The 23,533-nt window shown below is 48.8% G+C and overlaps 2 protein-coding genes across 2 annotated transcripts; both read right to left on the bottom strand.

Moving 5' to 3' along the window:
- On the bottom strand, positions 1-15,349 carry tph2 (tryptophan hydroxylase 2 (tryptophan 5-monooxygenase)). The gene is made up of 11 exons (XM_080863944.1): positions 11,586-15,349; positions 5,905-6,039; positions 5,636-5,819; positions 4,022-4,122; positions 3,370-3,437; positions 3,090-3,286; positions 2,738-2,873; positions 2,457-2,583; positions 1,645-1,740; positions 1,422-1,555; positions 1-1,301 (listed from the first exon to the last, which is right to left on the bottom strand). The coding sequence occupies exons 1-11, from the start codon at positions 12,018-12,020 to the stop codon at positions 1,127-1,129; spliced, it is 1,788 nt and encodes a 595-aa protein (XP_080720070.1). The 5' UTR covers positions 12,021-15,349; the 3' UTR covers positions 1-1,126.
- Positions 15,350-15,431: 82 nt separating this feature from the next.
- On the bottom strand, positions 15,432-22,298 carry tbc1d15 (TBC1 domain family, member 15). Its single transcript, XM_080863934.1, has 17 exons — positions 22,152-22,298; positions 21,498-21,596; positions 21,097-21,171; positions 20,768-20,915; positions 20,325-20,532; positions 19,659-19,761; positions 18,815-19,009; positions 18,593-18,721; positions 18,278-18,381; positions 18,072-18,166; positions 17,480-17,596; positions 17,300-17,400; positions 17,129-17,228; positions 16,947-17,044; positions 16,753-16,869; positions 16,595-16,681; positions 15,432-16,520 (listed from the first exon to the last, which is right to left on the bottom strand). The coding sequence occupies exons 1-17, from the start codon at positions 22,173-22,175 to the stop codon at positions 16,341-16,343; spliced, it is 1,980 nt and encodes a 659-aa protein (XP_080720060.1). The 5' UTR covers positions 22,176-22,298; the 3' UTR covers positions 15,432-16,340.
- Between the last annotated feature and the right edge of the window lie 1,235 nt (positions 22,299-23,533).

The following is a 23,533-nucleotide window of genomic DNA, read 5'->3' as shown; positions in this document are numbered from 1 at the left end:
CCTGCGACACTCGGGAGCTTTAATGGTCCATCATTTACAGGCGTGTACAGAAGCAACACAGGAGCACAGGAAGTTCAGTCAGCCGCGGCCAATCAGCTGAGAGCGCCGCCTGTTCAGTCCACAAATCACACAAACCCTCAGTCAGATCACATGACTCACTGATGCTCTATAGTCACGAGACCTCAAAGCTCATCAGAGGGGAGGACCTTCAGACGGAGCGTTCACACCAAGCACGAAGGGAAGCTTTCACGCTGTGACATCGAAAACGAGACAACAAGAAGAGAGGCGAATGCGTTTTGATCCAATAAACAATGTATTCACCCAATCCTGCTGGCAGGAAGTATGGCGAGAGCTCAGACGGACGCCAGAGGAATCGCAACGCGAATGAGGCGGGAGTCGCACGATTTCGCTTCTTGTTCACTTTGAGCCAAACTGTGGATCCATCACACAGCTGAGAGAGTGCCATGGTTGCCTGTGCAGTTTGGCGCCAAAGTAAAGGAGAAACAAGTTGTCGAGGCAAAAATTTACCAAAAGTTCATTTCTACGATGGATGGCGGTTGGCTGAAGGGGGTTTTGAAAGAGGTGAGTCAATGTGCGAGGGTCTTATTGGACATCCTTCTTACTCACGACATCTTGCTCTGATGAGCTGATCGTACTGAGCTAACCGCCGCCATGCTTTTCAGCAGTTCAGCCCGAAATGCAGCGAAAGAGACGGGATTCAGACGAACGTAGACGGCTTGAAAGTGTCAAAAACAGGCCTTTGACTCTTTGCAGGCAGTCAAACGGAGCAACACGGGGACGTGAATGCTGCACACAGCGAGGTGAAACTTTGCTCTGTGGTTCGTGTGAACGCAGCTTTGGATCGGCGTGGGAAGCCTTACAGGGAGCGTTCCTCGTCCTGGATCTGCCTTCATGAGGAAACACCTGCAGATGCTTGGGCATGGTCTCGGTGACCTTTGACCTGGTCAGTAAGTCGTCATTGATGGATTCGTGGCGCTGTGATACAGACTATGAGCCGGTATGATAGCTAATAACTTCCTGTGGTTGCTACATTGGACTCAGAGGCGTAGATGGACGCGTGATGGCGGCTGATGTTCTGCAGAAGCTTGGTGGTGCGTCCCCAGCTTCAGATGCCCATATAGGTGTTCATCTTCCCCAGGGCGTCGCACACAGTGGTGAGGTCGCTGCGCAGGTCCTGCACCACGTCCTCGATGCTGCGGGTGTCTTTGAGCAGGTCGACGCTCTGAGTGTACGGGTTGTAGTACACCGAGAACGGGCGCTTTATCGTCTTTGCAAACTCTCTGCGGGAAAGGAAGCACGCACGCACAGGAAGTCACGGCGGGCTCGGTCCAGGCAGGAGTTTAGTTCCTGTTCAGACTTTAAAACATTCACGATGCGTTCAGTGACTACTCGCTGCTTACCTCATCTTCTCCTTGGCCTCCTCGAAGCTCTCCGACACGAAGTAAACCTCTTGGAAGGTGGTGATGAGACACTCCTGGTTGCAGGTCGTCTTCGGGTCAAACATCTTTACACATGCCTTTTCAGACAGGGCATGCTGGGAAAAACATCAGCAGACAAACATCACTTCCACCGTGCGTGTGTGCGTCTGTGTGTGCGTGCGCGTATGTGCATTGTGTGTGTTACCCTCAACTCTCCAATAGACGACAGTAAACCGGCTCCATAAGCTCTCAGCTGACCGTCCTGTTTGCACAGTCCGAACTCGATGGTGAAGAAATAACACTGAAACACACGAGGCTCCATCACTGATTGATCACTGATTGGTTCCTTTAAAAACTGGTTTCTATGGCATCATGTCCAAACCTCTGTGTTAGAGACATCAGCTGTTCAGATGGCCTGTGCTTTCATGTAATATCATTTTGCACCACAGGGGGTGTAACCACGCTAACCCTCACAAACAGAAGCTCTGAGCAGCAGCTGGGTGGGGCTTCTGTCCCATCTCTGTGATGTCATGGAGATGTATGACTATAAAAAACTGTGTGAAACTGAGTCTCTAGAGCGCATGTCTTTGCGTTGTTGATTCTGTTTTGTACTGAGTTACAGGGCTTCAAAGTAACTGAGTACTTTTACTCTGTTACTCTAACAGAACAGATCCACTTTAAAGTGATGCTGTAAAGTTAAAACATGTTGGTGATGAAACATGTTCTTCTAGCGCCACCATCAGGTGACACTTCATCATTACATAAGGTGAGAATAGGACTCTCATCGTTCTCAAACAAAACATGAAGAAATAATTTTCGAAATTAATATAATTAACGTGTAATAGGGTGTAAAATATTTAATCTCATACAGCTGCTATTTTTAGTACCATTACTCTTAAAGAGATATTTATTTATTATTTTACTGGCTTATTTCAATTTCTTTTATCCTAAGTCTTCCGTAAACCTCCCACAGCTGGATTCGAACCTCTGCAGCGTTACCATGATGATGAAACTCACTGTGGCGAGTTTCTGAACGTCCTCGTCAGACGCTCCCAGGGAGGCCAGACCGATCTCCTGAGAGAACTGGGCAAACTTTGGATCAGCCAGTAGGGGGACGTGACCCAGCAGCTCGTGACACGTATCTCTGAGAGGAGGAGGAGGAGGAAAGATGGATCACTACAACTACTGAATACACAGAGTGGATTTCACCTCTTTGTCTGCGTGATGCTGAGCTGGAAATCATCAAACTCATCAAACTAGAGATGGATGAAAGGTGGATGTGAGGTGGAGGTACTCACGGCTCGGGGGTGTAGAGCGGGTCGGTGCTGTGCCGGATGTACTGAGTGCAGTTGAAGACTCTGTAGGCCAAACCAGCCAGGAAGTCTCTGGGAGACAGATAACCTGCCACCGGGCGAACGGTGAAGCCAGAGCGCTCTGAAACACACAGGAAGCCACACAGGAAGTGAGGTCATCATCCTGTTCAGCTCTGGCCCGTTCTCATCCATCAAAAAACATCACCGTGGAGGGATTATGTCATCAAAGAGGCGGGGCAGCCACCAACAGCGCTTCGTGTTTCAGCAGAACTTCTGGAATCTGTAATGTGACTCATGGGTCACCTGAGTCCAGGTGAACGTGTTCAGAGAGACGTACCTCTGAGGAATAGTGAGACGTCCTCCAGCTGCGGGATGTTGTCCTCTCTATAGCCACAGTGCTCAGTGAGCAGCGGCAGGTTCTTCAGGTACTCTTTGCAGGCGTGAGTCGGATACAGTTTGGTCAGCTCTCTGAACACCACGCCCCACGTCTTCACCTCCTCCTCCGTGTACTCGATACGAGGGATGGGCTGCCCGCTGTGGGGGGAGGGGCACGCGAGACGTGAAACACGTGAGAGGTGAAACACGAGAAAACACGACGAACGGACGAACATACTTACAACTTATAATTCATGGCCACTTCCACAAAGTACTTCCTGCGCTGGCGATAAACATTATCTTTAAACCCCTGACAGGAAGGAAGAGGACACACAGTCAGAGTACAGATATCCCATCATGCCCAGCTTTCTGCCACCTCTGCGTGCACCTATGGGCTGCTCGCAGCTTTGCTGCCACTCGTACGTCCCACCAAGAAAGGCTGACATCTGACACGTTAGCTGGACCTCCTCCAGTGTGTCGAAGCCCCAAAGACGAATTTATTTTGTGTGGATCGAAGAGCGGGCAGGTGTGTGTAAAAAGCCCCGCCTCTTCCACGTGAGGGGGCAGATGAGCAGCACATTGAACTCAGCACCTCAACCTGTGGGGAGGAACTCATTCTGCAGGTCTCACTTCCTGATCTATGCCACCTACAGGCTGGACAGCTGCAGACTCAGTTAAAGTTTTCCTCTTGAATGAAAACAGCTATAGGAGGTCCAGAGGTGAACTCAGAGATGAGCCCGAAGACCCGAAGGAGAAACTTAACACCCTGACCTGCACACAAAGGCCCTAAACACTGCAGTCTGGCCCCCTCTTTGTCTCGAATGCAAGATGAACTCACGTTGCAGGCATCTGTGAGCTGTTCTTTATAAATAAAGTTGAACTGAAACGACTCACGGGATGGTCGGCGTCCAGCTCGGACCCGTACATCAGCACTCTGTGAGAGCACTGATCCAACTCGGAGATCTTCATGGGAAACCAGGGAACCTCGTCTTCATCTGAGAAGAACACAGAGAAGTCTCACAACGCTTAAACACTGCGGCCTGTCAAACCTTTACATTCTGTATGATAGCTTTTCATTTCACAGTGTTGTCCACTACCTGCTGTTAGTGTCTGTTAGCCTCTGTTAGCTGCAGTTTTAGCTGCTTTTAGCTTGTGTTGGCTGCTTTGTTAGCCTCTGTTAGCCTGTGTTAGCTGCAGTTTTAGCTGCTTTTAGCTTGTGTTGGCTTTTTTTAGCCTCTGTTAGCCTGTGTTAGCTGCAGTTTTAGCTGCTTTTAGCTTGTGTTGGCTTTTTTTTAGCCTCTGTTAGCCTGTGTTAGCTGCAGTTTTAGCTGCTTTTAGCTTGTGTTGTCTGCTTTTTTAGCCTCTGTTAGCCTGTGTTAGCTGCAGTTTTAGCTGCTTTTAGCTTGTGTTGGCTGCTTTTTTTAGCCTCTGTTAGCCTCTGTTAGCTGCAGTTTTAGCTGCTTTTAGCTTGTGTTGTCTGCTTTTTTAGCCTCTGTTAGCCTCTGTTAGCTGCAGTTTTAGCTGCTTTTAGCTTGTGTTGGTTGCTTTTTCAGCCTCTGTTAGCCTCTGTTAGCTGCAGTTTTAGCTGCTTTTAGCTTGTGTTGGCTGCTTTGTTAGCCTCTGTTAGCCTCTGTTAGCTACAGTTTTAGCTGCTTTTAGCTTGTGTTGGCTGCTTTGTTAGCCTCTGTTAGCTGCAGTAGCTTGTGTTGGCTGTTTTTTTAGCCTCTGTTAGCCTGTGTTAGCTGCTCTTTTACAATGTGAAAATGTCAAAACTGTTTATCAGGGGAAAAGTGTGATTTTTAGGACACTAACTGGCAAAATGTGACAATATCAGGAATGAATGAGCGAGTTTATGCATGTTTTCATGTATTAGCTCCCTGACTTCAGCTCAGGAGATGAACTTGAGCTGCGGAGGAAGACAATATGATTTTGCTTAGATGTCGAAGACATAGTCTCTTTCCTTCCTGTTTTTGTTTCTTTGGTGAAGGGGACGCCTTCTCCAGTGGTAAAACAGGCGTGGTCATTTAAATATCGCTCCACGGCACGTGAACACCTACGACTTCTCTTCTCCTCCACCTTTGCCGTTTTATGCACGTGGCTAGAAACTGGCCACTTTAGTCAAAACAAGATGAAGAGATCCAATCAGAACTAATCAGGTACTACAGAAAAGGTGGGGTGAGTGTGAAGTGATCCAATCGGAAGTGACCTCATTGTGCAGCGTTCCATCTGCTCCTGATAAACAACGAGGGAGGGGCGGTTCAGCCCACTCCCATGAAAACGTAACAGAAGAGGGAGAGAAGAAGAGACGCGGTCTTTGTAAACATCGTGGAGAATCACTCACCGCTCAAAACACAAATTTTACATTTTAGATTTGAGTCACTGAATCAACTTCAGATTACGTCTGCTGTAATCGCATCACATTTAGTTGACTAAAACTAAAGCAGTAGCTGTTAAGACAAAAGCAGAAAGCCTCCAGAAATCCAGGTGTGCGCCTGAGCGCGCTCATACCTGCTTCAGCACACCACACATGTGCTGGCGTATTGAAGGACACGATGTTGACGTGGTCTTTGAGATGCTCCAGCAGCTCGTTGAACTCTTTCTTGCTGCAGCTGCAGTCTGCAAAGATCTCCACCTCGTTAGGAACTCGCTTCGACATCCGAGACTCGATGTGGTTCAGGTTCACGTGCTTCTCCTGCAGGAGGACGCGAGGACAGAGAGGGTGAAGATGGAGGTGGGGCAGAGGTTCAGGCGTGATCTGTTTTTGAGGGCTTCCTGACCTGAAACAGTCTGAGAGCTTTGACCAGACAGCCGACCTCGTTCTTCAGAGAAAACACCACTGCCGTTTTCCCAGAATCCTCTGTGCCCTCTTTGTCCGGCTTCTCGTTGATGGGACAGAAGGACGGACGCCTCGACTGACAGCAACAACACAAACATGACAAAGAACGTGAGGTTATTGTGACAAAATGAAGCGTTTCAATCAATCAATCAAAGCTTTATTCGCCACATGAAGGTTGCCCTGCAGTGAAATGGGACCGCCCCCCCCCCCCCCCCCCCCAAGCTTACACACACAACAAAGACATCACATGGGGATACAAGTCGGAGATCGGTAGCGTTACAGAAAAACACTGAAATATACACTACAATGGGAAAGTACAAGAGGAAAAAAAGAGACCTCTACTCATGCTGTGCTTCCATGGTAGGACAGCACAAGAACAGGAAACAAAAAAACTCCTCTGCACAAAAAGCACATAAATGTCCACAGTACAACTCTGTGAAAGACATGACAAGCCACAGGATTGGGTGGGGGGTGAGGAGTAATCTGAAGCGAACACAGCAGCCGCCCTGCACAGCGCTACCATTCCAGCGCGGCACACAGACCCGCCGTGTTCCCCCGCAGGAAACAAGCATCGAAGGCGTTTGGAAAGGGAGGGGGATGAGTGCGTGCTTATCTCTTGGCGAAGGTGGTCGCACTTTTCTCCTCTCCTCCTTCCCCTTATCTTCCCTGCTTAGCCTCTTGTGTCCTTGTCTTGTCTCGTGTGCATTACTTTCCCTGGAACAGTCTCTCACTGTCGTTCTCTAAAACCTAAAAGAGGAATTATGGATTTGATCAACTGGTCTCTGAATGCTATTGACACCCTTTTCTCAACGAGAAGTCTGGGCTCGGGAGAGCCCGAGTGCCCTGGAGGGACTTTCCCTGCCGGATACACGATGGACGGGTGGCAGAATCGGAGGATCATGTGCCTGGCGGGACTGTCGATCGAGGACGCTGAAGATATCTACCTATTCGGAACCATGATAACAGGGTTCTTGCTGATCTGAGCTGGCTTGGCCCTGGCTTATCGGAGAATTATGAGAGCAGAACCAGCTGTTCAAACCCCCCCCCAAGGCTGCTCGCTGGAATCGAAGCGATGGGACGAGGCGCGACCTCTCACAACGAACGCAGCATGGCTAACACCTTGGAGACGCTTACAGCTGCCGTGAAGACTCAATAACACCATTGAGCATATATTGGGATACATCAAAGAGAGGCCTGCTCAAAATGAGACCCTTGAGCGAAAGTTGGAACACATCGCAGAACGGCTCACTGCAGTTGTGGGGTCTCAGAATCACAAGAATGACAACACCACGGAACAGAAGTTTGATACCATCATGGGGAGGCTCTATGATGTTACTTACGCTCCATGATGTTGTCATTCTTTTGCTCAAAGAGCAGGTTCTGAGAACTCACGACTGCAGTGCACTTCCCCAAGATGTGATCCAATTTGCGCTCAAAGGTGTTATTCGAGCGAGCCCCTCCAGATGTAATCCAGTTTTTCACTCAGAGGTCTTGTTCTGAGTATTCATGGCAGCCGTGCGTTCTCCAAGATCTTATCCATGCTGCACTCAATGAGCCCATTTTGAAAAACTCACGCCTCGTCCCATCGTTCCAATCCCAGCGGGCAGCCTTGTGGGGGTTTGAACAGCCGGTTCCGCTTCCTTAATTCTTCCATAAGTCAGGGCCAAGCCAGCTCCGATCAGCAAGAACCCTGTTATCATGGTTCCGAATAGGTAGATATCTTCAGCACTCAGGCTCACCCGAGCCCAGACTTCTCGTTGAGAAGGGGTGTCAATTGCATTCAGAGACCAGTTGATCAAATCCATAATTCCTCTTTTAGGTTTTAGAGAACAGACTGTGAGAGACTGTTCCAGGGAAAAGTAATACAAAAAACACGAGACTAGACAAGGACATAAGAGGCTAAGCAGGGAAGCTAAGGGAGAGGAGGAGGAGGAGAGGAGAAAAGTGCGACCGCCTTCGCCGAGAGCCAAAACAGATGTTTAGAAGCATCCACCAATCAGGCCTCTGACTATGCGATGGAGGTCTCATTAGCAGGGGCGGATCTAGAGAAATTTTCTTAGGGTGGCAAAGAAATCAAATGGGGTGGCAAAATCAAAGCCTCCCCCCCCCCAAACACTCATGCAGGTGGTTACATGTGGTTACATGATTCAAATGCAGTAAGTATGCACGTTTTTCATATAAATATAGTCGATAACTTAATTATTGTCTGTAGCCCACATGATTACACACTTTAGTTACATAAAACATGTGAGTTTTGATGCTATGTACTGTATAGCCTGTATGATAAATAAATATGTAGCCCAATAAGTATAAACTCCAGAAAGCTACACAACATGGGGCGCTTCATTTACAAACACAAGTCTAACTTAAGTTTCACTGTTTTTGTTAGAAAACAGTCACATTGTTGCAGCTTAAATTACACAAAATGTCAGAAATCTGCACCGTCATGAACAAACATGTAAACCTCATTTTTCATGATTTGTTGGATGAACCCACTGAGGTCTGAAATACAACCGGCGATGTGTGACTCCTTTGAGTTTACGTTGTTTATGTCCAACACAGACATGTTGGGTAAATGTTTATAACTTGAAATGCAAATATAAAACGTACATTTTATAAACATAAACAACTATTTATCTAAAAATGCAGCCAATACACCGTTTGTTTCATTTTCTACAACCATTTAAAAATATTACTAAAACTAAAATGAGAGAACAATCAGGTGTGGCAATAAGATGCCCCACAAATGATGTGTGCCAGTAAAAACAAGTTTGTCCACCAAAAGACAGAAGAGCACAGGGACAAACCTGCAGGCCCGACAACAGCAGGTGTATCACTCCGCTGGTTTTCTACTTAGTGACAGTGTTTACGTTGCAAATGTGCCTCTGACAGTCATTAGCGCCCTCACTGACACACTAAACAAAACGACTACACAACAGAACGACTACACAACACACTAAACGTCACAAATCTGCCACATCTAAACTCTCTCTCTCGCTCTGTCTCGCTCGCCCTGTTACCGTCACTCCCCAAACTTTTCCCTCTTCCTAAACAACCAAATCCCACATGTTGACTTTTTTTTAATTGGTCGACATGGTGCATTTTTCCACCAATAAGAAAGAGGTGGCTTTTTTCCTTTCTTTCCTGTTTTCGTGCTGTCCTTACAAAACGCTTAAAACACACACGTGACGACAGTATTTAGAACGAAGCGTGGCTGATATATATGATCATAACTCTGGATTTACTGGCCTGTAATTAAAATTTAAAAACTTTGAAGTCCGAACTTTCAATGTGGCTGAAACAGAGACTCAGCGTGGCTGCAGCTTGTTGCTGTGTCAGCTTACATCAGTCATGTGATCTGGAGGTGCAGCGTGTCCGTGGACCACAGAGGGTTAATAACACTCACCTTCCTTCCATTTCCACAGTGTAACATCCACCCACCTGTGTAAAATCCAAAATTCCCATGGTGTTGTTCAAAATGTGCTCTGGCACGATCATGAGCATCGCTTGCTGCTGAAAACAAGAAAAAAGCCGGTCCTGCTATGGGCTGAACCATTTGTTACTGGTGCAGGGGGGACACTATGCAATATTTTCAGTTTTAGCATTTATATTCACTGCTGACTGTAACTACGCTCAAACTGTTAATGCTCTTACTTTAATAAACAACACTGTCATATGCAAAACTGGGGTGGCAAGGGATCATTTTAGGGTGGCACTTGCCACCCCTTGCCACCCTTCTAGATCCGCCCCTGCTCATTAGGCCCTCCCATGAACCTCCTCTGAGCTCTTCTCCTCCTGCCTGCAGCTTCTCCCTTCACCTTTCCTGTGGATTTTAATGCCACCCTGCACCTGAGGGGGCGACAGTGAGTCAGCCCTCAGTCCAACGGGACAGGAAGCAGCACCTCCAGGTCCAAGAGGAGCGTGCAGGCAGGGTGGAGTGGGTGGAGAAAGAGTGTCAGGGGTTTGGAGATGTGGAGATGCTCAGATGTTTGTTGGAAGTGAGCAGTGTGGACAGAATCCTGTCATCAGGGGAACGGCTCAGACTCAGAGAGGCTGAGATGGTCTGAGCCTGTGCAGAGGAGGAAAGGTGAAGGGAGAAGCTGCAGGCAGGAGGAGAAGAGCTCAGAGGAGGTTCATGGATGCAGTGAAGGGAACATGCAGAGGGTCGGAGTGACAGAGGAGGGTGAGTCGTCTGTGTCCTGTGCAGATTTAGCTCAGACTCCCACCAGCAGGGGGCAGTGTTTGAGCGGGAGTCAGGCTGAGGTGCTTCTGCTGCTGTGAATGAATTTAAACTGTACCAGTGTGTCTGCTGGCCACCTGACCTTCATCAGCTGATGGAGCCTTTTCTCCACCCTAAACCTTTTTACCTGCGTGCTTTTGTTTCCACTGCGTAAACTAAAGCACAGTTCTGTTTCTGGTTGGGTGACTTCCTCTCAGTAACGCCATCAGTATGATCGCTTGCTCTGATAGGCCGGCCTCATAAAGGCGTGGAGCGTTATCTGATGCAGACGGCGACAAATTTCCCCAGAACTGCTGTTCAAACACACGGTGGCAACGGCGTGAAGCAGCTTGCTCTGACAGCTGTTAGCGTCATGAAATAAAGATGTGGAGCTGCCGACGGATGCTCGGACAAACAGCCCATAGCCTAGCAACCGACGACACGCTGCTTACCCAGAACTCTGACAGCAAAGACCCCACAGTGAGCACGGACACACAACTCTGAGTGTGTACTCTGAGTCTACTCTTTACCTCATGCTGAGCCTGGACATTATCTTTCGCTCTTCTTCAGTGTCTGGATTGTGGACGGTTTTTGTTTTTCGTGGACGAACTTCGATCCCTGTGAGCCGACTGGCAGGAAAATGCCGCCTGCAAAGCTGCATGGAGGGAATATTTAACGTGTGATGTAAACGATGCAGAGCCATCAGCCTGACTGCAGGTTTTTCATGTTGGCCCAGAGAAAAAGAAGAAATATTGCTTAAATACAGTCCAGAAACATCACTTTAGGCTGACCGTTTCATGCTAGGGTTTAAATTGTATTTGCATTTGTTTTTCTGCTTTTCTTTGACAGATTTCCTGCCATTAGAAAAAGATGTAAATAGAGAGAATGGTGCAGAGATAAAACAGAAATAAAAGGAATAAATAAATTAAAGTGAATGTAAATAACGAGTATCACAGAAAGAACTCTGTAACATAAATTCATGTCAGATTCATTAGTTCCTGTAGATTTCTTTTGGCACATTTGTTCCTCCATAAAGCAGAGGGTCGAACTAGAGTGTGGAGATGAATCTTCAGTTACTGATCTGATCGCTCTGGGCAGTTCTTTTTAAATCGTTTGATCTGTTTCTGCTGCCTGGATGAATATTCTGAGCTGATGGGATTACTGCCTTGCTCAAAGGCTCTTCAGCAAGAAGGTTGTGTGATGAGCCAATTCAAGTAAAAAAGTACTAAAAGTAGAAATAATTAGTTTGACTTTGAATTTTTGGAGCAGAATTTGAGAAATAAAGAGTTTCTTATTATCTTCTCTTGATCAGCAATCAATAAAGTCCTGAAGCTGCTCTCAGCTACAGTACTCGAGTAAAAGTACCCAGTTAGTCTAAAAGGAGGAGGATGAAGACTCCTCACCATCTGTCCGCCGGTGTGCCGCTGCCGCTGATGCTGCTGGTCAAACATGGCCGAGTCCAGCGACAGCCCGCGCCGCGACCAGTACTTGCTGGAGAACATCATCATAGCCGGTTGCATCCTGGGGATGGGTTCGCCATCGTCCTTCATCACGTGGCCCGACGCCATCGGGAACCAGTGAGTGTACGAGTACCAGGACTCCAGCCTGTCGCTCTGCCGCCGCTCAGGAGGACGAAGAGGAGGATACTGCTGCTGATGCTGCTGGAGCTGTGAGCCGCTGCCGACCCGCCTCCTCAAAAATACTCCCCCAGGAGGGGGAGGGGGGGTAAGCTCCACCCACAGCAGTCTCCAGGTGGGCGGAGACTTTGGCAGCAGAGTGACATCATTAGAGCACACATAGCAGCTCAGAGACACACCTGAACACAAACACACACTCATTTTCACATCTCCTTGAGGACATTGAGCTGATGTAACACTTTACCTGCTGTCTCACTCTAACCAATAGGAGCTAATGCCTGACCCCAACAATGACCTAACCACAGCTGAGGACCGCCATTTGGTCCTCCCAATTACTGGTCCCCACAAAGATGTTTAAAGGAGCACACACACACGCACACAGGGACCTGCGTGTTTAAAAGCAGTGAGATTGTGATATTAATGCCACGTTATGCCCCTGAATAATGACTGTGAATTATTATGTAGTTTTAGTTTGCATTATTCTCCTGAGTTACATTTGTTAAACTGCATTACATTAGGCTGCTGGCTTATTGTGAATGAATGATATTGTTTATGATGCATGATACTGCTGAGGTATAAGAAATACTGTTTTCAGAGTCAGGACCTTGTTTTCTGATAATAGAGGAGACAGAGAGCTTCTGCCTGGTAAAAGGTCAGAAGCATCAACGGGCGGGGTGAGGCCGAGTGCATTTGGAGGTTGAGACACACACACACAGTAGTTAGACTCATGTTTAGGTAAGAGTTCAAATAATAGTTTGCAAAAGCTTGTGATGCAAAATTGTGTCTGCCTAAGGGACAGTTTGCTCCAGGAGATAAGCGAGAGTTATTAACAGGAAGCACCTGGCCTCGAGACGGAGAAGATGTCCTTTTAAATGTGTCGAAAGTCGTCAACAGAACATTAGTGGTGTTGAAACGTATGCATGTGTTGTATCTGTTTGACGCGTGAGGGGGCGTCATAAACAATACCCTGATGTTATGAAAACAACTGCTTGTGTATCGTTGGGCGGAGATCGATGCTGTCGGCGTGCAGTGTTCATGTCCCCACGCGTGTGTTCATTAAATCATCCTAACTCTCCTGGACCAATCGTTGTCTTTGTGCTCACCCTCAATATTTGAACTCGTAACACCCTGACACACCTGGTCACCCCACCTGAGCGATTTCCCGCTGACGTCGAGTGTCATGTGACAGGTAGGACATAAAGAGTAAGAAAGGCTCCACGGCTCCGCCCTCTCCGGCTTGGACGGACCATACAACTCCCGCAGGTGAGGGGCGTGTTTCCTGCTCTCACACACCTTAAATACCTGCCTATGTTCATAAATCCTGTCACACAGCTGACCTTCACCCACAGAAAGTCATGTGACCACAAATCAAACATGATTCCCACCTGTACATCCTGCTGTGGCCCCGCCCCCCCGACTGCCAGACATCAGAGAGGGTGGTTTGGTTCGACTGTAAACATCTGCAGCTCTCGGCCTAATGAGCTTTGAGTCTGGAATGGCGCCGTGCTCTGATTGGTCGTTTCAGATCTTAAACTTCAGTTTGAGGTTTCATCAGCTGTGGGCACAGAGGAGCGGAGTCCTCTATTAAACCTGTGGGCGGGCAGGTGATGGACGGCTGATGGTTGGCTGATAAACGGCCATGATGGCAGCCGCGGTTATCAGCGTGCGGAGACAATTTCCTGCCACACAGGAAATGAAAGCTGCATCGGGAGGAGCCGCGGCTGCTTTGTTCCTGAGGCTTTATGAGCTGATTGCAGGTGATACCTTCATCTTCCTCCTCCTCCTCGTCGCCTTTAAAACCAAACTTCTCCAATCTAAGGAGGCAAGGAGGGGGAGGTGGTGAGGTGGAGGAGGAGGAGGAGGCCAGGAGATATCTGACAGTCGCATGAAAGCAGCTGAGGTGACATTTGGAGCAAACGGGAGGAGGCGTGACATTTATGAAGATGAATCGAATCATTTCCTCACATCGATGCAAGCAGAGCAGCTGCCCTCCACCTCCCCTCCCACTCTGACTGTGCAGTGGCGCAGCTCTCTGATTGGAGCTTGGCCCTGCAGGTGTGTTTTCCTTCTGCGTGTGACACAAAGCGAAAACGTCCGCGCGAGCATCATCGTAAATAATCTGGCCTCCCGTGACGAGCTGCGATGCTGTGTCCAGCTGTGGTCTCCATGGTTACTGACAGGTCAGCTCCAATAAGAGAGAGAGATGGCACTCAGTCCTTAACGTATTTTAAGGTGGAAGCAGACCTACAGCTGCTGATATTTATGAGGACAAAGTTCAGCGTGTGTGGGTGGAGGTGAACATGGTGCAGTCGGACTCAGTGTCCCCGTATGCTGAACCGTCCCAGCAGCAGCGACCACAACACGCGCAGGATGTTTGATTGTATTCGGTAAATCCTGAGTGTTTGACTCACATACACCACAGATTTCAGACAAACTGAGCCTCAGGATTCAAAGAAGTGTTTGTGCTGACGTCGGTGAATACGACCCCAGACGCTCCTCCTCTCAACACCAGCCTCGTTCATATCATCTCCACAAATCGAAGAGGATTTAGTTTTTGTAGTCCGCCTTCAGCACCCTGTAGTTTCAACATGCGTCACGTTAAAGAGCAAAGGGTGTATTGCACCACTTCACCTCACTACAAGCAGCAGGCGATTTTAGACCCAGACAGGCCTCAGGGCTGTGTGCTGCTACATCATTGAGTCTACAGGAGGTGGAGGCCCTGAACCACTCAGGACTCCACCCAGCCACCTGTGGCATCAGTGCCTAGTAGGGGTGCAACAATACACAAAATTCACAGTTCGGTTCGATACTTTGGTGTCACGGTTCGATATTTTTTCGATACAAAAAAAAATGTTCATGCTTTTTAATTTGTCATTTATTAAAATTATAAATATATATTTTAACTCAAACGTGCAGTTTTTAAATTTAATGTTGCTGAAACAACAAAGTAAAAAAATAAATCCAATGGAGAAATCTCTCATCTTTGGAAGAGTTTATTACAGAGAAATGTCTCTTTCCAAAATAAAAGCTCTACTATACGCTTCTTCTGGGCTATATTCTCAGCAGCATATTAAACATATCAGGTCCCCATAAGGAGAATCCTGTGCTAACGGCTGTCTAAATGACTCGGGTGAAGTTTGTAGCATGCGTGCTTGTTGTTTTGTCTGCTTCCACTTGTCTTTGCACTAGGATGATGTCGGAGTAAATGTGCAGTCATATTCGTTGTGTTCCCACTAGTGCTGTCAGCGTTAATCTGAAATGACGTTAACGCCACAACACGGCAAATCTCCGTTAACGAGCTACCGCGGATCGCCCCGTGCATGGGGCTAGACGGCCAACACGTTAATGAGTTAACTGCGCTAACGCACTAGCTCCCACCCATGTAATTGAGCATTGCATGGCACATCCAACATACTGTTTTACTTTAGTCCATGACGCGCTTACCTTCAGGGTCATACGTCACATGAAAACCAAAATAGTTCCAAACGCCAGATCTGAATGAGGGTGGGGGAGGTCCATGTTGCCATGTTGCAAGGAGCTTAACTTCTGTCTCGCTAGCTTGTGCTGCGCTCATTGGATCTGCGCTCGACAGTGCAGCCTAGGCGGAGTAGTCGAACACAGATTCACTGAGCGCTCAACACAGACAGCATCGTCAGAAGGAAAGTTGATAAAATAAATTACAAATGTTGTATTGTTCATACATATGCGTACCGAACCGAAAGCACTGTATCGAACGGTTCAATATCGATACCAGTATCGTTGCACCCCTAGTGCCTGGGTAAGGCTACAGCATTACGGAGCTGTGTCCTCGTTACATCAGGCAGGCGATGCAGACCAAAGAGCTCTACTGCACCACCTGTTAGCGTTCCTCAGGTGGAGCCATGCTGGACGCTGAGGTCGTCTGCACTCACAACATGAACCAGATTCAGTGTTTCAACCCTGAGAGGAAACTGTGTGTGTGAGTGTGATCCAGATGTCACAGCTGAGACGGTTTCACGCTGCAGGAAACAAACTTTATTTCTTTGGTTTGTTTGCCGTCGTCATGGTGACAGAAGCTGATGACGTGGAGTCTTTAATCTGATCTCAGTACAGAGAAAAACGTCAGCGCGCCAACAGGAAGAGGAACACAGGCACCTCCTGTCAACAGAAAGAGCTCCTCCCTCTGTCACTGCATGGCCAATCAGGGCTCTTGTTGGCAGAACTTCCTGGATCTGAAGCCTCATTCATTCAAACTACAGCCAGACAACTGCTCCACCCTAACCCTATCTTTAACATATCTGTAACACTCAGGAGGCGGAGCCAACAGGTGAATGATTGCTCAGTCACTGGTTGGCTCCACCTCCTCTTCATCAGGATGAATGAGGCTTCAGAGTGGAGGAATGCCCGATTAGAGCCGCACGATACAAGAAATTACAAAAATAAGATTCTTAATAATCTCTTTACACACACACACACACCCTCCTCCAGTGAGGCGGGGCCACAGATTCACCCCGCCCACACACAGTCCATCTCCACTCTTCACTACGATACAAAGGCCCCTCTGCCACTCTGCTCGCAGCTGCTTTCTCTCGAGTGTCCGTTGGAGACGCCAACCTCCCGCCGAGCTGCTCCGGAAGTCGCCGCCAAGCCGCAATCGGTCGAGCCTGCACGGCGAGACTCGATGTCAAAGCCCAAGATGGTGGCGACAGGGCGAGGGAGGTCCTGAGGAGGAGCAGACAGGTCAGGGTGAGGGGTCAGATGGACGTACCATGACAGAAGACGCTCCCTGCACTCACCTTGCAGCTCCTGATCTGCAGACAGATGCCCTCAGCTTTCTGCAGGATCTCCTCGATGTCCAGCTTCATGGAGAGCTCGTTGATGTGCTGAAACACACAGGTCGGTGAACAATCTCAGGTGTGCACAGATCTCCGGGCAGCTTTGGGGCGATGCTCACCTTCAGGATCTCGTTGAAGCCGTAGTTCTCCTCCATGATCTTCTGCTTCTCTGAGTCCAGGATGGCGCAGCACACCAGCAGGTGAAAGTTCTCGCAGGGCAGCCCGGTCCACATCACCTGAGGATGAACCACACGTGAGACCACAGGAAGAACGACACCTGTCAGCACCTCCGACCCCGCAGGAGGACACCAACCTCCCAGAGCCGCAGCACGTCCACGAAGCTCAGTTCCCTCTTGAACCTGATGAGCAGCCAGCGGAAGCAGAAATACAGGTATCCTGAATCCTGAGACTCTGAGACACAGACAGAGGGGGCGGAGTCATTCAGAGCCGCCGCTATTCACAGCAAACACACACGCACAGCTGCAGGCGGCGTACCGAGGTAGTTCCAGAAGGCAAGGTCGAGCAGCCTGAGCAGCGAGCTGAGCTGGATCAGCTGAGTCTTCATGCCCTGCATCTGCTCCTCAAAGTTCTCGTGCTGCAGGACACACGGCGGTAAATCAGCACGCGGTTAAACGTCCGAGCTGTCAGAGCAAAGATCAGACTCACCATCTGGTCCATGAAGGCCACGAAGCACCAGAAAGCCTCGACCTCATTCTCCATGACGTAGAGGATGGGCGACAGCAGGTCGCTCATGCCCTGAACGTAACCTGCAACACAGAGAGCTTCCTGTCACGACCAGGAAACGGGAAGCGGCGCCGTACCTGCGGAGGCAAAGCGTTCGCTCACCCAGGTCGAAGTCGTACATGCAGTAGGTCATGAGGATGTCGTGCAGCAGGACCAGGCCCGGGTTGTCGATGCCCTCGTAGAAGCGGTTCGTTCGGTCTGTTCGGTTCACGTCCTTCTCTGAGAGCGCAGACACATACGTCACATGACCTTTGACCTTTACCCCCTCACGGCAAGCTGTACCACCCAACTCAGAAGACCAAAGCGGTCGTTGCTCAACTCCCGCAGCTCTCCCTCCACCTCACCGCGGCAGTAACTGAGCATTCACTCGAGTACCTCACTGAAGTACTGCGTTCACTCCCCGTACTGCAGTATTTCACACGTAAAAACTCCTTTAACTTTACAGGTAACGCCTCAGATCTGATCCCGGCGACAGTGTTACGATCTCACCCACCTGCTGCACCCGACTCCACGCTGACATCATCTCCAGCATCAGAGCAAGAATCAATCGCTCATCAATGCTTCTGATTCTTTGGCACATCAAACATCACAAACACCTTCAAATGTGACGTCATCCACCCGCTACACTGGACTGCTCTCCATCAGGAGCCCCGCCCAAATAACCAAACAAGGCCTGAGCCGAGGTGCTGCTCACCGATCAGACTGCGGTAGTCTCTCAGTCTGGAGTTCCTCCTCTCCTGCTCCTCACTCACAGATTTCCACTGCAGCTTCATCCTGAAGTATTCATCACTGACACACACACACACACCCCTCATGTTAACATGATATACACACCAGTCAGGGTAATCAGGTGTGTGTGTGTGTGTGTACGTGTGTGTGTGTGTGTGTGTGTGTGTGTACGTTTTCTCTCTCTGCAGGGTCTTCCTCTCCTCGTGCGTGCTCTCCCAGGGATAATACCCCAGCAGGAACTTCCAGGCCTCCTTCCTGAGGGCGTGGCACAGACCCTGCAGACGACACAGACGCGTCAGGGCGTGGTCTCTGCTCGTTTCAATCAGTGTCACAGGTCAAAACACCAACGAGTGCTTTACAGTAAACTCAGGCATAAAAACCAAAGTGAAGATCAAACAGCCCAAAACTGAATAAATGAGTGATGCTGCTAAGAATCACGTCAGCTGATTGGTTCAGAGCTGGACACACCCACAGACACGTACGTACCCCCTTGAAGACGGCGTGTTTCAGGTCTGGGACATCCTTCATCCTCCCGTCTGCATCCTGGTGTCGCGCCCAGTCGTCTGCAGTCAGCGGCGACTTCCTGCTCACCTCGGGCCTCGTGCCCAGGTCGATCTGACGGGGTCAAAGGTGAGCAAAGAGCATCACACGGCTGACACACCCGCTGCCACGCGTCTGCCTAACAGCCAATCACATTAGACCCCTCACCCTGGTGATGACCTCGAAGCCCGGCTCTTCCTGCTGGTTGATCTCCAGCCCCGGGATGACCTCGCCCAGCAGGTCGGCCACCTCCTCTGGGGGGCGCTGTTGCTGCTCCTCCATCCCCCGCAGCGCGTCGAATAAGTAGTTTGTGACTTTGGAGAAGCCGCCGAGCGTGGTGACGTACGGGTCCCGCTTGAACTTCTGCAGGAGACAAACGCAGAGCTCATCAGCCGACGGACGCCGGAACAAGATGGAGCGCACGACTCCAAACGTCATCTGAAAATAAATCCTACGACGTGTTTTCACAGACAGAATTCTACGTGTGAAACCAGAGCAGCCAACAGCCCACCGCAGCGACCTCGCTCACAAAACCAACACACAGATTTATTTAGTTTGAAATAAATGCGCTGATGCACAGCAGCTTCCACAGAAACATCTGCGTGAAGATCACACGTTAATGTGTCCGTTTAAATCACCATGGTAACAGCTGCTGAACCCCTCACTCACTATGAGGACCATGTGATGCTCACACTTTTATGTGCAGCATGTTTCAGTGCGACAGAGTCCCTGTGCGCACGTCGCCGCACTCCATGACGTTGACACGTCGCATGCTAAAACCTCATAAATGTGTTTTTGTACCTGCAGTACACCACAGGAAGCTGTGGGGGCAGCATCGCTGCATCACCTGCCCAGACTGCACTCAGCACACAAATAATCGAAGAGAAATCAGACAGGTTAATCGACGACCAAATAATCTATAGTTGCACCCCCGTGTGCGCGCGTGTGCGTGCATGTGAATCCAGATGTTTGAGCCTAACAGCTGGCAGTGAGAGATGGTTAAACTTCTTACGTGAACCAGGCCGAAGTTGTTGTCGTCCAGAAGGTTCTCGAAGGACTGCGACAGAGCTTTGTTTGGCGTGCTGACCAGCAGGCACGTGTGGTCGCTGGGAGACCTGCAAACAGGAAACATGTGACCTCAGTAACAGCTCACAGGATCAACGCCGGCCTTCTGATAACAAACGGGTGCTTATTATTCACGGCGCGAGCGGCAAATCAGACATCAGAGGAAGCGCTCGTCTCTTTGGGGTGTACAGATTCTATCAGCCAATCAGCAGGCAGCACGTGGGCGGGACGTCATTATGAAGCCTGATAAGAACTTTAATAACAGCTATCTGCCCCCGCCTCACCCGATATTTGGATCAGAGGGACGGGAACGCTGCCGCACGCCTGTGGAAATCAGCCATTAGCATATAAATGACCCGAGAGAGCGGCGCCGGCGCCAAATCCCCCCGCAGCCCCCACCCCAAGGTGGAGTAACATTTATATGTCTTCCTGACTGAGAGTAACTTGAATAAACTGTCTGTGACACAAACACCAATAACTTGATCTGTATGTGAACCTGACCAGCCCCCCCCCCCCAAAAAAACAAAACAAAACAAAAAACAAAAAACAAAAAAAACAGCCCTCCTTGAGGTGGAGGGCGGGGTCAGAGCTTAACATCAACCGCTGGACTCACTCTGTGAGCAGAGCGAACCTCCTCAGGCTGTCCAGGAACGCTCTGCTGCCACCCTGGTGGAAGTGCAGATGTGGCAGCGGGGTGGAGGAGTCCTTCAGCTGCAGGATGATGAAGGTCCAGCCCTCCTCCCTCACCGTGACGGAGCGGAGGTCACTGACACTGAAGGCGAAGGCCAAGCGGCTCCTCTCGTGGCTGCTGTTGAGAGAACCTGGAGACAGGAAGCAGGGATTAGAAAAAACAGGGATTTCAAAATAAAAGCTCAGATCAGCCAATGCACCCGTCTGGCTCAGGCTGCTGAGAGTCTTCACGACCTGCAGATGCAGCCCGGCAGCTCGAGGCTAGGCTGCAGTCGACAGCATTAAAATTCCTCATCGCTGCCTCATCGTCTCTGAATCTGAGTCACGTGATTCCAACATGCCGAGCAGGTTAAAGCAGCCGCTCACCCTCCATGTTGGAGCTCCGCCTCTTCCTGAACGACACGGCGTTCACCATGTCCCACTCTGTCTCGTAGCTCAGCTGAGCCTCCAACAGCTGCTGAGACTGTGGACGGTCCCCTGGACACTGAGCCCACTCCACCACCGAGCTCGAGTCCTGCGCACACACACTCTTAAATCACCTTTACATGAATTTTTATGTTTTTTTTGGTTTGTTTAAAAATCTGTTCTTGGAAACTTTGAAGTTTGAATGTAATCAAATCAGGAAATTCGGTTTGTTGATACTCAATTTGAGTCAATAAAGTTGAACTCTACTGAGTGGGAGTATTTGGACAAACCTTCCCAGCACAGAGCATGTTTGAGGGGTCGACGCCGTCCTCCAGAGGTCTATACTCCACCACGATCTCGGCGTCCTGACGGCGAGGACACACATTGACACATTACTTCATCGATCAATCAAACAAATCACAGGAGCGTTCAGGAAGAAAGAGCGCTTCTGTTCCGATCGCATAGATCTATAAACAATCAATAACAGTGACAAACCGGAGCTTTATTCCAGCCAATCATGTGCAGTTTAACAGGTCTTTGATTAAGCAATCAGGTTATCGCCCTGGTATCAAACATGCTGCTGGTGTGTGAGGATGTTTTTCTCTTCAAGTCGTTCCATCGCAGAGACATTCTGATACTTAATCGATGACCAGGCTGACTAATCGATACCAGAGTGTGTCGGGACTGTTACCTTTTCAAGGATCCGGAGGGTTCCTGAAACCAGGAAGTCTGGCTCGATCTCCTCATCACTGCTGGGATGGAGGAAGACTCCCTCGTGTTCAAATATCACCTGTGGAGCAGAGTCACAGTGAGGTCAGCTGAAGGATCAATACAGCAGGCAGGAAGTCTGATCACATCACATGACGTCTGAGGACTCAGGGCATTGTGGGAAAAATAACCTGCGATACAGCGAGAAGGTGGCACACCTGTTCACACCTGTGCCACCCGCAATCAGAGCTTCAGATAAAACCACTGATCAATACTAATCAAAACAAATCAATCAGGTTCCCCTGAGATCAATCACGCAAACTTGAAGCTGTCTGCTGAGGTTCACCGGTCCGCCCAGGGACCACTGCACGCTAGCTTAACCCAGCCTGTCCCCTGAGAGCCCCGACCCTCAGCCCTACGCCGCCCGCAGACAGCGTCCGGGCCGGAGAGGCGGACAGAGGCCGGCGGATAGCCGCCTCCCGAGGCAGCTGCGGTCGGTGAGCTCAGTGGCTATCCGAGCAGCGGCGGCGCAGAGCCGGAGGACAGAGCTCCCGGCCCGACAGGACGGAGCTCTCTTCTCCCCGCCGCGGAGCTCCGGCCTCCGCGGCAGAATCCCGGAAACGCGATCATGTTTTACCTTGAACGCAGGCTCCGCCGCCATGTCTGGACTCACTCTCCCAATGACGACGGAAGCTCACGTGACCACCAACTTCCAAAACACAACCGACAGCTCAGCTTCCGGTTTAAAAAGGTCAGCTTCCGGTTAGAACCACGCCCACTTCAACGGGTCAGCTGACGGCCCAAAAAAAAAAAAAAGACAAAAGAGCTTAAATTGAAGTAAAAACTGACAAACGCACGGATAGATGTTACAGCCCAGGGGCGGATCTAGAGAGATTTTCTTAAGTATGCACGTTTTTCATATAAATATAGTCGATAACTTAATCATTGTCTGTAGCCCACATGATTACACACTTTAGTTACATAAAACATGTGAGTTTTGATGCTATGTACTGTATAGCCTGTATGATAAATAAATATGTAGCCCAATAAGTATAAACTCCAGAAAGCTACACAACATGGGGCGCTTCATTTACAAACACAAGTCTAACTTAAGTTTCACTGTTTTTGTTAGAAAACAGTCACATTGTTGCAGCTTAAATTACACAAAATGTCAGAAATCTGCACCGTCATGAACAAACATGTAAACCTCATTTTTCATGATTTGTTGGATGAACCCACTGAGGTCTGAAATACAACCGGACATTTGTGACTCCTTTGAGTTTACGTTTGTATTTCACCCTCAGATTGTTTCATTTTATTTTTCCCCCATTGCCTTGTTTGGTATCTTTTCAACTCAACTGAATTTATTTTTTTTACTTTCTTTTTATTGTTTTCTTTAAACATTATACAGGGGGGTAACAACAAAACAAAACAACAACAACAAAAAGATAAATACAACAGGTAGGATAACAAAACAAACCCATGTTGGATCTCCTTGTTTCTACAGTTTGATCATTTCTCATTATCAGTGTGTTGGTCTTTATCCTGTTGGGTTTATGTACTCAGTCCATTTCTCCCACTTTTTATGGTATTGATCTTCCTGAGTCCTTATTCTGTAGGTCAATTGTTTGTATTTCATCTATAATTTTGATCCATTCGTTAACTAACTACTTAATTAACGCTCTACGTCTCTGACCTCTGCTCCTCAGTCGGTTTCTTTCTGGTCTCAGTTTGTTGAGGACGCAGACTGGATAAAGGTCAGTAACAAAGTGAAGAGATTTTATTTGGAAAATTCACCTTTACTCAGTTGTTATGGAATCATGTCACTACGTTCATCTCTAACAGCATCTTATCAAAATCTTTTCTACCAAAACGTATTTTGGTTTAGACTTTAGTGAGAGACTCTCATTAATCAAACTCCACATCCATAAATGTGACTTCTCCACTCTCAGGACAGAATCGGAACAATTTGTTCCTCTTACAACAAGAAAGCTTTAAAACCATTAATAATCTCACGGT

This window comes from Rhamphochromis sp. 'chilingali', assembly GCF_963969265.1.
Source record: "Rhamphochromis sp. 'chilingali' genome assembly, chromosome: 2".
In the NCBI taxonomy this organism is placed as follows: domain Eukaryota; kingdom Metazoa; phylum Chordata; class Actinopteri; order Cichliformes; family Cichlidae; genus Rhamphochromis; species Rhamphochromis sp. 'chilingali'.
The sequence above is the reverse complement of the archived record's forward strand: the minus strand, read 5'-3'. Positions and strand labels throughout refer to the sequence as shown.

Bases quoted from the DNA above. Each gene is read 5' to 3' on its own strand.
- tph2 (XM_080863944.1), bottom strand. From the start codon at position 12,020: ATGAGTGTGTGTTTGTGTTCAGGTGTGTCTCTGAGCTGCTATGTGTGC. The intron at 6,040-11,585 runs GTGAGGAGTCTT...TGTTGCTGTCAG, and splicing joins GGCACACCGGCGGACAGATG to TCGAGGCGTCCGTCCTTCTG. The intron at 2,584-2,737 runs GTGAGTACCTCC...TCCTCCTCTCAG, and splicing joins CCGCTCTACACCCCCGAGCC to AGATACGTGTCACGAGCTGC.
- tbc1d15 (XM_080863934.1), bottom strand. From the start codon at position 22,175: ATGGCGGCGGAGCCTGCGTTCAAG. The intron at 20,916-21,096 runs GTTTGTCCAAAT...GTGTGTGCGCAG, and splicing joins ACATGCTCTGTGCTGGGAAG to GACTCGAGCTCGGTGGTGGA. The intron at 16,870-16,946 runs GTTGGTGTCCTC...GTTCATCCTCAG, and splicing joins ACGTGCTGCGGCTCTGGGAG to GTGATGTGGACCGGGCTGCC.